The sequence below is a fragment of the Lepidochelys kempii genome, chromosome 11 (genome assembly GCF_965140265.1).
Source record: "Lepidochelys kempii isolate rLepKem1 chromosome 11, rLepKem1.hap2, whole genome shotgun sequence".
Lineage (NCBI taxonomy): Eukaryota > Metazoa > Chordata > Testudines > Cheloniidae > Lepidochelys > Lepidochelys kempii.
The window spans coordinates 36,642,024-36,654,922 of record NC_133266.1 but is presented as its reverse complement, the minus strand read 5'-3'; the positions used below and the strand labels follow the sequence as shown (position 1 = coordinate 36,654,922).

General features: G+C 41.0%; 1 protein-coding gene across 8 annotated transcripts in view; it reads left to right on the top strand.

Annotated features, from left to right (window-relative positions):
• The window catches only part of LOC140895606 (sodium channel protein type 1 subunit alpha), a 181,912-nt gene that overhangs the window by 78,544 nt on the left and 90,469 nt on the right, over positions 1 to 12,899 (top strand). For 5 of the 8 annotated variants that reach the window (XM_073305718.1, XM_073305720.1, XM_073305717.1 and 2 more), the window contains 4 exons: positions 6,310 to 6,397; positions 7,416 to 7,544; positions 8,260 to 8,351; positions 9,326 to 9,598. In XM_073305718.1, coding sequence (XP_073161819.1) covers positions 6,310 to 6,397; positions 7,416 to 7,544; positions 8,260 to 8,351; positions 9,326 to 9,598 — 582 coding nt within the window. Of the gene's footprint in view, positions 1 to 6,309; positions 6,398 to 7,415; positions 7,545 to 8,069; positions 8,162 to 8,259; positions 8,352 to 9,325; positions 9,599 to 12,899 lie in introns of all 8 variants that reach the window. The other 3 variants (XM_073305721.1, XM_073305719.1, XM_073305722.1) reach the window with 2 other exon arrangements.

The following is a 12,899-nucleotide window of genomic DNA, read 5'->3' as shown; positions in this document are numbered from 1 at the left end:
ACAGAGGATACTAGCAGGGGAGGGGGCGGGGTAAGAGCTGGGGAGCAGACATAGAAACAGAAGAGGACAGGGAGAAGATGGGGCAGGGCAGGAGCAGAAAGGTCTGTAACCACTAGAGAACACTCCTCTACAGATCCTGAAACTGAACCCAGGAGTCCTGAGTCTCAACATTCCTTTGATGTGAGAAAATAGCTGGGAAACCATTGGCAAAATGTGTGTCCATCCCCCTCTAGTGACAGGTCCACATAGAATATAACGGCCTTTGCTGCCAGTTAATCTCTGAGCACAAGTGGTAGAAGGCTGTGCCATATGGATCTAAAGAGCCCAATCCTACTGATTTCTCATATGCAGGGCAGTATGGTTCCACATGATGGAATCCATCATATATGATGGAATTGATTAATCCATACATATCTCTCTCTTTCTCTCTCTCTCTCTCTCTCTCTCACACACACTCACACACTCACACACTCTGCATTTAAAGAACATTTCTGAGGTTGCAAGGCAAACACTTAATTTAGGAAATGTCTGTACAACCTTAATTAGGCCCCCCTGTGTATATACATTATGGTATAGTCTTTAATTACATGATCACATGCTATTTTTTCATTCAATGCTCAGGATAAATGGTGCTCACTGAATGGGTAGCTCTTCAATATTTTTTATCCACATCGTTGAGTGTATGGCTCCATGTGCTATCCAAGCCCTGCAGTGAATACAGAATTACTAATTTCCTCTTGAGGGTTTTTTCTGTAGTGCTCTCATTGTGAAGCACCTTAGTTCTTTAGAAATATTATTGAATTTCACATGACAACACCCTTGTGAGTGGTGGTATTGTTATCCCCATTTTACACATGGGGAATTGAGGCACACAGATTAAATTTAAAATCATCAAAGGCGTCAGTTTTGATTGCCCAGTTTGAGAAGCCTAATGCATGGTGTTTTTTTCAGAATACTGAGCATTTTATAGCACTTTTCGTTCGGAGCAGAGTTACCATTGAGTTCAGTTGCAATTATGAATACTTAGCACTTCTGCAAATCAGCCCCTAGGTGTCTCATGTTAGGTACCCAGAAAATATGAAACACAGTGCTACCTGTGACATTTCTGGTTTATGTGACTTACTGAGAATCACATAGAAACTCCGTGGCTGAGGTAAAGATAGAAGCCAGTTCTCTAGCATGCTATTCAGCTTCTTCAGCCAAGAGATCATCCTGCGGAGTGTGCTCTGGGAATAAATCAGGGCCTCTGCCTACTTTGTTGCATAAATTGTTAGGTGTGTGATCCTACAGGCAACAGCCTCATTCACTGCAAAGTCCTCCTTCATACCCAGAGCACAGTCTGTCCTGTGCACCAAAGGAGTTGCACAAGCAACCTTGGTTCTGGCATTATCTAACTTTTGAGTGCCTGACTTTGCAACCTCACATTCTTTTAATGTAAGTTTTTTATTTTTTATTGTGATCTCTAATAAGTTCATATAGCTTATGTCTAACTATATAAATATAGTAGTGCCATCCCGACCATTTTATTTCTTTTAAAACCAGTTTAGCATCACTGAGCTGATGAAAATAGAAATTAAGTATTCCATTGATTTGAATGAGGTTTCTAAATATTGCTAAAATAGAATATTTTATTCTATACATAAAAAGGAATGTATATTTAGCATTAATAGTATTGTGTACTTAATTATCTGCCCCATACTGTGTTTTAAATATATTGATACATTGGAGCCTGAAGTCTAGCATTCACAAGCCCTTTGAGACTACCAAAGAGACTACCTCCACAAAATGATGTCAAAGGGGTTTTCTGAGCATGTTAACTGGAATTCCTTGCATCTGTCTGTTCTGGCTGTGTGAGGGGTATTCCAATGCTTGCTACATTTGATATTCTGAGTCACAGAATAACAGTTATGCTATACAGAGCTTGTTTGATAATATGACCTTCAAAATTAATGAAGTAAGCCAGTTAATAATATTGAGACTCTCACTGATGTCAGTGGGAACTGGGCAGCTAAGTTCCTATGCATGACTTGAATGTTTACTCTGAAAGGTATCATCATTCTTTACTGATTTTGATCACTTCAGGGAAAATGGTCAGGAACTACTAACAGCAGTACAAATGTACACATCAATCTAGTGCATTAAAATATTACTTTTCATATTCCCCTTTGCAACTATAGGTTCTATAGACATATAAATAAGAAGGAAACAAAGAAAGAAGAAGTGGGACTGCTAAACACTGAGGATGGAGTGGAGGTCAAGGATAATCTAGGCATGGCCCAATATCTAAACAAATACTTTGCCTCACTCTTTGATAAGGCTAAAGAGGATCTTAGGGATAATGGTAGCATGACAAATGGGAATGAGGATATGGAGCTAAATATTACCATATCTGAGGTAGAAGAGAAACTCGAACAGCTTAATGGGACTAAATCGGGGGGCCCAGATAATCTTCATCCAAGAATATTAAAGGAACTGGCACATGAAATTGCAAGCCCATTAGCAAGAATTTTTAATGAATCTGTAAACTCAGGGGTTATACCATATGATTGGAGAAATGCTAACATAGTTCCTATTTTTAAGAAAGGAAAAAAAAGTGATCCGGGTAACTACAGGCCTGTTAGTTTGACATCTGTAGTATGCAGAGTCTTGGAAAAAATTTTGAAGGAGAAAGTAGTTAAGGACTTTGAGGTCAATGGTAAATGGGACAAAATACAACATGGTTTTACAAAAGGTAGATCGTGCCAAACCAACCTGATCTCCTTCTTTGAGAAAGTAACAGATTTTTTACACAAAGGAAACGCAGTGGATCTAATTTACCTAGATTTCAGTAAGGCATTTGGTACCGTGCCACATGGGGAATTATTAGTTAAATTGGAAAAGATGGGGATAAATATGAAAATTGAAAGGTGGATAAGGAATTGGTTAACAGGGAGACTACAGCAGGTCCTATTGAAAGGTGAACTGTCAGGCTGGAGGGAGGTTACCAGTGGAGTTCCTCAGGGATCAGTTTTGGGACCAATCTTATTTAATCTTTTTATTACTGACCTCCACACAAAAAGTGGGAGTGTGCTAATAAAGTTTGCGGATGATACAAAGCTGGGAGGTATTGCCAATTTAGAGAGAGACCGGGATATCATACAGGAAGATTTGGATGACCTTGAAAACTGGAGTAATAGTAATAGGATGAAATTTAATAGTGAAAAGTGTAAGGTCATGCATTTAGGGATTAATAACAAGAATTTTAGTTATAAGCTGGGCACGCATCAATTAGAAGTAACGGAGGAGGAGAAGGACCTTGGATCATAGGATGACTACGAGCCGCCAATGTGATATGGCCGTGAAAAAAGCTAATGCGGTCTTGGGATGCATCAGGCGAGGTATTTCCAGTAGAGATAAGGAGGTTTTAGTACCTTATACAAGGCACTGGTAAGACCTCACCTGGAATACTGTGTGCTGTTCTGGTCTCCCATGTTTAAGAAGGATGAATTCAAACTGGAACAGGTACAGAGAAGGGCTACTAGGATGATCTGAGAAATGGAAAACCTGTCTTATGAAAGGAGACTCAAGGAGCTTGGCTTGTTTAGTCTAACCAAAATAAGGTTGAGGGGGGATATGATTGCTCTCTATAAATATATCAGAGGGATGAATACCAGAGAGGGAGAGGAATTATTTAAGCTCAGTACCAATGTTGACACAAGAACAAATGGATATAAACTGGCCACCGGGAAGTTTAGACTTGAAATTAGACAAAGGTTTCTAACCATCAGAGGAGTGAAGTTTTGGAATAGCCTTCCAAGGGAAGCAGTGGGGGCAAAACACCTACCTATCTGGCTTTAAGATTAAACTCGATAAGTTTATGGAAGAGATGGTATGATGGGATAACATGATTTTGGTAATTAATTGATCTTTAACTATTCATGGTAAATAGGCCCAATGGCCTGTGATGGGATGTTAGATGGGGTGGGATCTGAGTTACTACAGAAAATTCTTTCCTGGGTATCTGGCTGGTGAATCTTGCCCATATGCTCAGGGTTTAGCTGATCGCCATATTTGGGGTCGGGAAGGAATTTTCCTCCAGGGCAGATTGGAAGAGGCCCTGGAGGTTTTTCGCCTTCCTCTGTAGCATGGGGCATGGGTCACTTGCTGGAGGATTCTCTGCTCCTTGAAGTCTTTAAACCACAATTTGAGGACTTCAATAGCTCAGACATAGATGAGAGGTTTTTCGTAGGAGTGGGTGGGTGAGATTCTGTGGCCTGCGTTGTGCAGGAGGTCGGACTAGATGATCATAATGGTCCCTTCTGACCTTAATATCTATGAATGTATTAAACTACACAGTGAAGTTTAGTCTGTGTCCAGAGCCTACAAATGTGTTCAAAAGCAAAAAAAAATTAGCATTTAATTTAATTTTAATTTGCAAATCATATTTGGGTTTTTGGATACAAATGTATCTGTAAAGTGTTTTTATACTTAGATATATCTGTTTGTATCATTAGCTTAAGGTGACCACAGAGCAAGTGTGAAAAATAGGGACACTTTTTTTTTAGGGTGGACAGGGGAGCAGGTAGAGTATATAGTTGCCTATATAAGACAAAGCCCCTAATATCAGGATGATCCCGATAATATTGGATGTCTGGTCACCCTACATTAGCTCCTTCGATGAACTGTTTTGTAGGAACATATTTTTTATAAAGGGTGAATAGAGGTAAAATCTTTTCCAGAGTAAATTTGGCACAAAGTCTAGCGTTTTGTAGTTTATGTGGCATCATGTGGTAATTTTGCATCACTTTCCTGTTTGTTGTTTATTTTAGTCTTTCACTTATTGTTAAACACTTGGATATATATGCTGAATGTTTAGTATCAATGGAAGTGAAAAACTTATAACACTACATAGAATCAGTATTTCTGCAAACACTTGTTGCCTCAGTCAAATCTCCTGTCTTTTTGAAACACTGCTGAACATGTAGTGAGGCAGCTGCAGCCACGTAGGATACTCAGGTTTTCTTAACCCCAATCAGTTTGAGTTGTAGGCCTTAGTGTAGTAGGGATGCTACACTAGTTGTTCTGGTTGACGACTGGGATGAGGATCAGGTTACCATGCTGATTCATACCAGTCTTTCAGTGGCTTTCCTTACCATTGACCATGAGATGGCATTGAATTATAGCATGGGTAGAATAAGACACGCTTCCATGGCAGTTCTTTCTTACTGGCTCCTGACGGTTGTCTTTCTGAGAGGTCACAGAGAATAGCATTGGGCACTTGCTCATCTACCCCAATGGGGCTTTCTCTCTTTCTTTTGGAGTTCCACAGGAGCTCATCTTCCCCGACATGCTCTTTCTCTGCCAGGATTCAGCTTATATTCTGCTGCCCTCCTCTAGTTCAAAATCAAATTCCAGGAGAGTTGGTGAGGAAACATAGGGTACAATGTCTTCATCAAGTGGATGACAGTGCTGTGATAATGCTTATTTGATTGGGGGAAGTAAATGGAAAACTAGACATTGGTTATTTTGGCTTATTTGGTGGAGTAAACAAATAGACTTTATTCATCATTTGTTACGTAGATTGGCTACCTGATGTGTTGTTGTATTCCCAGCTGCTTCTAGAAGCAGCAGTAACTAAATACTCTTTTTATTTGTGCTCAGTGAGTCTGTTGAAACCTTGTCTTTTAGATATGAGTCTTGCTACCGTTATCCAGGGTTCTAGGTCCCTTAGAGACGCTATCTTTAAGCTCATGTAATACCATGACAGTTCAGATCAGGGGAGATGCACAAGCTGACAGCCTCCTGATTTCATCACAAAGGAGCTGCAGGTAACTTCTTCTCAATGAAGATTCCTCAACTTTGGAACTTGCTTCCTCCCTTGGTCCAAGAGAAGCTAGTTCTCTGACTTTCTGAGCATCCTGCAAGACGTGTCTTTTCTCCCAAGCTATTAAATTGTTAGAGAAGATTCCAGTAGATTCAAGTGGGATAGGGAGGAAGTTGCTATTTATTACTGTCAACAAGCTGTTGGGATGAGGAGAGTTCATTACTTAATATTGTTATGATCTGTTACTGTTTTTAGTGTGCGCAAAGCACTGGATAGGGACACTTAAAAAATGAATTGCTTCTGCTTACACCACAAGTGAATTTAGTGCTAATAAAGTTTAATTTACTAATGAGAACTTCTGGGTTGATACTGTATTAAAAATATATCTGGAATTGTCACTTAAATCAATGGGATTTTTATATGTGTCAGAATTTGGTTGAAATTAAAATGTGTTTTAATGTGCTATTGTGTAATTTACTGTTGTGTTCCTTGACTGTAACATACATTGTTCAGCATGCTTATTATGTGCACTATTTTGACCAACTGTGTGTTTATGACCATGAGTAACCCTCCGGAATGGACAAAGAATGTAGAGTAAGTTAAACCTATATTCTTTAAATATATCCATATATCTGAAATGAATTTTTCTAGGAACCATTATTTTATTTTCAGTGAAGGACATTGACAGCAGTCAGTGTGTGACGCTACTACTGTTTTCTCTCTAAATAAAACTATTTATTGTGTTTTAAATCTTCCTCTCTTCGAAAGAAAAATTTGAGTACAGAAAAAGGTGAGGCAAATGTTCATGGATAATATTACTCTTTGACTCACATGAAGATTTTTCCTCATCTTTATGACGTAGCATCTTGATAGTGTTTTTATGCCTTCTGGCCAATACTGTTGATTTGATTATACTACTGCATTAGTAGTAAAACAATAGCCACCTAGTTATAGATAAAAAGAAAAGGAGTACTTGTGGCACCTTAGAGACTAACAAATTTATCTGAGCATAAGCTTTCGTGAGCTACAGCTCTCGGATGATGTGAGATGTATTTCTTTTTGCGAATACAGACTAACACGGCTGCTACTCTGAAACTAGTTGTAGATGCCAACTCAGGAAAGCACATCAGTAGTCCTACTGAAATGGGACTTTAAGCACATGCTATTCTTCAGCGTTAATATTAGAGGTTTTAGAAGTTAGTGACCCAGGCAATATAAAATAACTTGATCTTACAGTGTTGTCGGACAACAATAATAGACCAAGTGGGCCTTAGTTATAATTTCATCTATAATTTCATAGAATGGTATTGTAAAAATCTATTATATTATTTCTTTAGATTTATACAATTGCTACTAAAGAGCATCTACTTATACACTCTAGTCACCCTTGACAAGTCAAAAGTATATCACAAATATTGTACTAGAATATAAGGATACTTATAATGGTGAATAATGCATTTTAATAGACATTGTTTATTTACTTTATTTATTCTGAATTTTTGAAATTAGCTAAATCTTTAATTTTATTTCTAAGACTTTTAGCAACGAGAAAATAAAACTGTTATAAAGAATTAGTATTTGTCTTTATTAAGTTCTTGGATACTTTTTCCAGGTATACCTTCACTGGAATATATACATTTGAATCACTTATAAAAATTTTTGCAAGGGGCTTCTGTTTAGAAGATTTTACTTTCCTTCGAGACCCATGGAACTGGCTTGATTTCACTGTCATTACATTTGCGTAAGTTTTGTTTTGTTTTTTTAACTGAAGAGCATAAAAGGCCATGAAATGAGTGTCAATAAAGACCCCCAAAAAGCTAGACTGGAAATTTTTGGGAATATGTATTTTCTGTGTCTAAAAATGACTTGCATGTCATAAATATTGTAGTATTCATCTTCCAATGTAAGCATATATACTGCAGGAGCCACTAATACAGTTAGTGTTATAGAAGCTAATTTGATGTTCTGCATTTTTCTCTAACCAGAATAAAGCAACCCCTTTGATTATATGCTCCAATTTTCCAGTCTAGTCTAGATAAATTTTATGCTTTCAAAGTAAAATCACTGTGGTTTGCTTCAGAGACATTTACATTTAACTGAAGGCCATGAAGGCAAATTAATGCAGGCAAACTGCAGTGAAAGGTAAACAGCTGACTGTTACTTTTTAATTTATTAGCTAAAATCACCAAAGAGGTTTTAATGAAAGACCCTCATAAGTAGCATAAAATCTGCCTAAATTCTGAATAACTGTGATTTAATCCTACAGGTATGTAACAGAATTTGTAAACCTAGGCAATGTTTCAGCTCTTCGAACTTTCAGAGTATTGAGAGCTTTGAAAACTATTTCTGTAATCCCAGGTAAGAAGTAACTGGTGTAAGGTGTTAGGTCCCTTGTACCTCCCAACTGTTCCTTTTTATCCTGTCATTGTGTTTGTGTGTGAACTCCCCTATTACAGATATGTGACAGAGTTTGTGGACCTGGGCAATGTCTCAGCGTTGAGAACATTCAGAGTTCTCCGAGCATTGAAAACAATATCAGTCATTCCAGGTGAGAGCTAGGTTAAACACTGAGGCTGAATTTCATTCCATTGAAGTTCAATTCACAGTATTTTAACACAAGCCTTGTTGCTTGCCAAAAAAAACCAAAACAGGAATCATAAGATAATAGAATTGATTGAAATCTATGATTCTTTGCATTTTAACATTAGCTTTTTTCCTTTTGAAATCAGCCTTTGAGTTTAACAAATTCTTGCATGAGACATTGCAATTTACAGCCTGTGTGGTTTGCATCTTATGATGTCAAGCTTTCTTCTCCACATTCAACAAAAAATCAGTAATACTGAGGTTTTCTTACCCATATGTATTTTACCACTATGATGTAATGTAGTGTTTGCTGTGGATATTTGTGACTGTGAAAACAAAAATTGTTTGAAACACTGATTTACTAATGAAGATAAAGGAATAAGATAATAAAGAATAGCATGGGCATCGCATGGGGGATTTATTATCTTAAAGTTCTATTATTTTCCAAACCCTCTCCAGTTTTATAACTTTAATCTGATCCCATTTGCTGTTTAACAAGCTCTTTACTATTGTTGTAACAATGCAGTATGTTATAAAACTGATACTAGCAAAGGTTTGGGACAGGAGGCATTGACAAATAGTTAAATTTACCATTGGCAAATAGTTAAATTTACCATTGGCAAATAGTTAAAAAGAAAGATTTTTCTTTACATGAGGTTCATGTAAAACATGAATAACAAAATCACTTGTTTTGGCATTAAAACAAGTGTTTTGGAATATGTGCAATTCATTTACATTCACAATTTCAAATGAACATAAACTTTCAGCTATGTATTCATCTTCACAAGAGAAAACTCTTCATAAAATGTTATTTCACACACATTACAACCATTTATTTGGGCTTCTGCATGAAATTTTTAACTTTATTGGTATAAATTGTTACTTTTATGTTTTAAATATGTGATGAACATCATAATAAAAATCCCTTTCTCTTTGCAGGCTTGAAGACTATTGTGGGAGCCCTAATTCAGTCTGTGAAGAAGCTCTCAGATGTCATGATTCTGACTGTATTTTGCCTGAGTGTATTTGCACTAATAGGGCTGCAGCTGTTCATGGGTAACTTGAGGCATAAATGCTTGCAGTGGCCTCCAGACAATTTTACTCTGGAAACAAATATTACTTCATACTTCAACAGCACAATAGGTGAAAATGGTACATTTGTTAATGTAACAGTGACTCCGTTTGACTGGAAGGGCTACACTGAGGATGAAGGTAAGAATTACTGATTTAATTCTTCTTAAATTGTTTTAATTTAATTTTTTTCAGAAAATAGATGCACGTAAAATTGTGTAGATGTTGAACCGAAAGTTAGCAGTCTGACCCAAAGTTATCAAAAGTATTACTGACACAATAGGACTAGATTTGTCAAAAGGTTAATAAGCGGACATTTTTCAGAACTTCAAAAAATGAATGGTATTCTTTGGCCTGCTTTTAAATTTTAATTAATAATTCTAATGATAACTGACATTTTTATCTTTCTCATAGAAAATAAGCACAAAGATCGAGAACACAATTCAATATTTATGAAAAGATGCTTTTTTCTAAATATAAAAATCAATAACTATCACTACAATTCCATGTTAAGCTGGGTAGTACAAGTAGAAGTTACAGAAGTGCTCAATGGTGGCATACCTCTGCTTCCATGGAAGTCAGTGGGAATTTTATCATGGATTTTAAGGGGAAAAGAGTGAAGCTAGTGGTGAGCATTTTTCAAAATCGCATATTCTGACTTATTAATTTGAAAGGAAAAAAAGTTTTTTTTTCCCTATTTTCTTTTCTCTATATGTCACATCCACCAATCTCAGACTAATGGATGGCTTATCTTGACAGTACAGTGGAGATGTCAGTCAGGCACTGTGGTATGAAATGGATTCCCCCCCTTGACTTTTTCAAAAAATAGCTCTTTCAAAGCTGTAAAATACTAATAGTATCCTGGTTTCAGTTGTGATTTTATCTTTTAAATAAAAATTTAAAGGAATAATTGTCCATAGCCTCAAGAGGACCTTTTCATAACTGCCAATGAAACTAAAGTTAATGTTACTCCACTATTTAACAAAGGGTAAACAAGATGACCCAGGTCTTATTATAGGTCTATCAGCCTGACATTAATCCTGGGCAAAATAATAGAATGGCCAATCAAGGAGTTGATTAATAAAGAATTAAAGGAGGGTGATATACTTAATGCAATCAACATGGTTTTATGGAAAACAGATTTTGTCAAACTAACTGGATATCTTTTTTTATATGAGATTACAAGTTTGGTTGATAAAGGTAATTGTGACAGGTTTCAGTCGGTCCTCCGAGCCCCTAGTGGCGATGGAGAGCTATGGTCCCACTGGCAGGCCTTAGTCACACCCTTCGGGCGCTGGGGAATTAGCGGGGAAGGTGTGCCGGCCGGTGTCTGCAGCGCGCCCCTCAGGCGGGGGGGGGGGGCGGCGCCGGCTGGTGTCTGCAGCGCGCCCCTCAGGCGGGGGGGGGGGCGGCGCCGGCACGAGTCTGCAGCGCGCCCCTCAGGCGGGGGGGGGGGGGGGGGCGGCGGCACTGGTATGGGTTTGCAGCGCAGTTCTGCTACCCAAGGCAGGTTGGCCGGGGTAGGGGAACACAGGCCCACCCAGCTCCACTGCGTTCCAGCCCAGGGCCCTGGCAGTGGCGGGAGGCGAAGGTCCCGCCGCTGGGTCTGCGGGGGGCCATCTGCGCCCGCTGGCCAAACACACCCACCCCATGGTGCAGTTCTGCCCCTGTGCTACTTCCTACCCGGTCTCTCAAGCAGGTCTCTCCGGTCCCTCCAGCCCGTCCGGGTATTCCGCTGCTGGCAGCTCCAGCTCCCCCTCTGTGTCAGACTCACGCTGGCCCAGGCTACAGCTTCCAGGTCCTCCGGGTACTCAGCGGCTGGCAGTCCTGGTCGCCACAGACCTTCCTCCCGGTCAGGTTCCTCCTGGCCCAGGGCCTCCCCTGGGTCAGCAGCAGGATTGCGAGGGAGCAGCCAGCAGCCAGCGTCTGTCTCCCTCCCTGGTGCTCTCCTCACTGGGCAAAGGGCCCCGCCCTTTCTACTTCCTGTCTCATCCCTCCCCTTCCGGGGATTGGCGGAAGCTTGGTCTGGCCCTGCCCACTCAGGCTGAGAGGGTGGCTGTTTACCCTCTGGTTCGGAGGGAAGCCACCCTGGCTCCCTACATACTCCACCCCTCAAATCCAGCTCCCGATCCTCGGAGCTGGTGTCCTCACCCTCTCCGAGGCGGGATAGGAAATCCGCATTGGCGTTGTCCCGTCCGATGGTGAATCGTGAAGGCATAGGGCTGCAGAGCTAGATACCACCGCATCAGCCTGGCATTATTGTCCTTCATCTTATTAAGACACTTCAGGGGTGCGTGGTCCATAACCAGTATAAAGGGGGCCCCGAGGATGTAGTAGCAGAGAGCATCGACCACCCATTTAACTGCTAGGGCCTCTTTCTCTATGACGGAGTAGTTCCGTTCTCTGGGGAACAGCTTCCGACTGAGGTAAACAATAGGGTGTTCCTCCCCGTCCACCTCCTGTGAGAGGACTGCCCCAAGCCCTACACCTGAGGCATCAGTCTGAACGATAAAGTCACGATGAAAGTCAGGGCTGTAGAGTACTGGATCGCTACACAGCCGTTCTTTGATAGTTCGAAAGGCCGTCTCGCACTCGTTGGACCAATGCACCCGGCGGGGACTGTCCTTGGTCAGGAGCTCCGTTAGCGGGCCCGTAATGCTTGCGAAGTGGGGTACAAACTGCCGGTAATAACCAGCTAAGCCCAAGAATTGATGCACCTGCCTCTTGGTGGTCGGCGCCGGACATTCCTGGAGTGCTTGGACTTTCCCGATGAGGGGGCGGACCTGTCCCCGGCCCAAGGTGTACCCCAGGTAAGTGGTTTTCTCCTGCCCAATTCGGCATTTTTTTGGATTGGCTGTAAGCCCGGCTGTGCGGAGGTTGCGGAGGACCGCCGCTACTTGGTTAAGATGCTCCTCCCAGTTATTGCCATAGATGACCACATCGTCCAGGTAGGCCGCAGCGTACTTCATGTGTGGTTGCAACACCCGGTCCATCAAACGTTGGAAGGTTGCCGGGGCCCCATGTAGGCCGAAAGGCATCCGGGTGAAATGGTATAACCCTGAAGGGGTGGGAAACACGGTCTTCTCCTTGGACCTGGGATCCAAGGGGATCTGCCAGTACCCCTTGGTGAGATCTAAAGTGGTGATATAACAGGCCTCCCCGAGCCGGTCGAGAAGCTCATCGATGCGGGGCTTCGGATAGGCGTCAAATTTTGAAATAGCGTTTACCCTCTGGAAGTCAATGCAAAACCGCCGGCTCCCATCTGGCTTTGGTACGAGGACGATGGGGCTCCGCCACTCGCTCTGGAAGCGCTCAATAACACCCAGATCCAACATCGCCTGGACTTCCTCCTCTACGGCCTCCCGTGTTCACCTAGGCAATGGCCGGGTTGTCTTTCGGACCACCACCCCGGGTTCCGTCTGGATCACACAGTAGGTGAGTG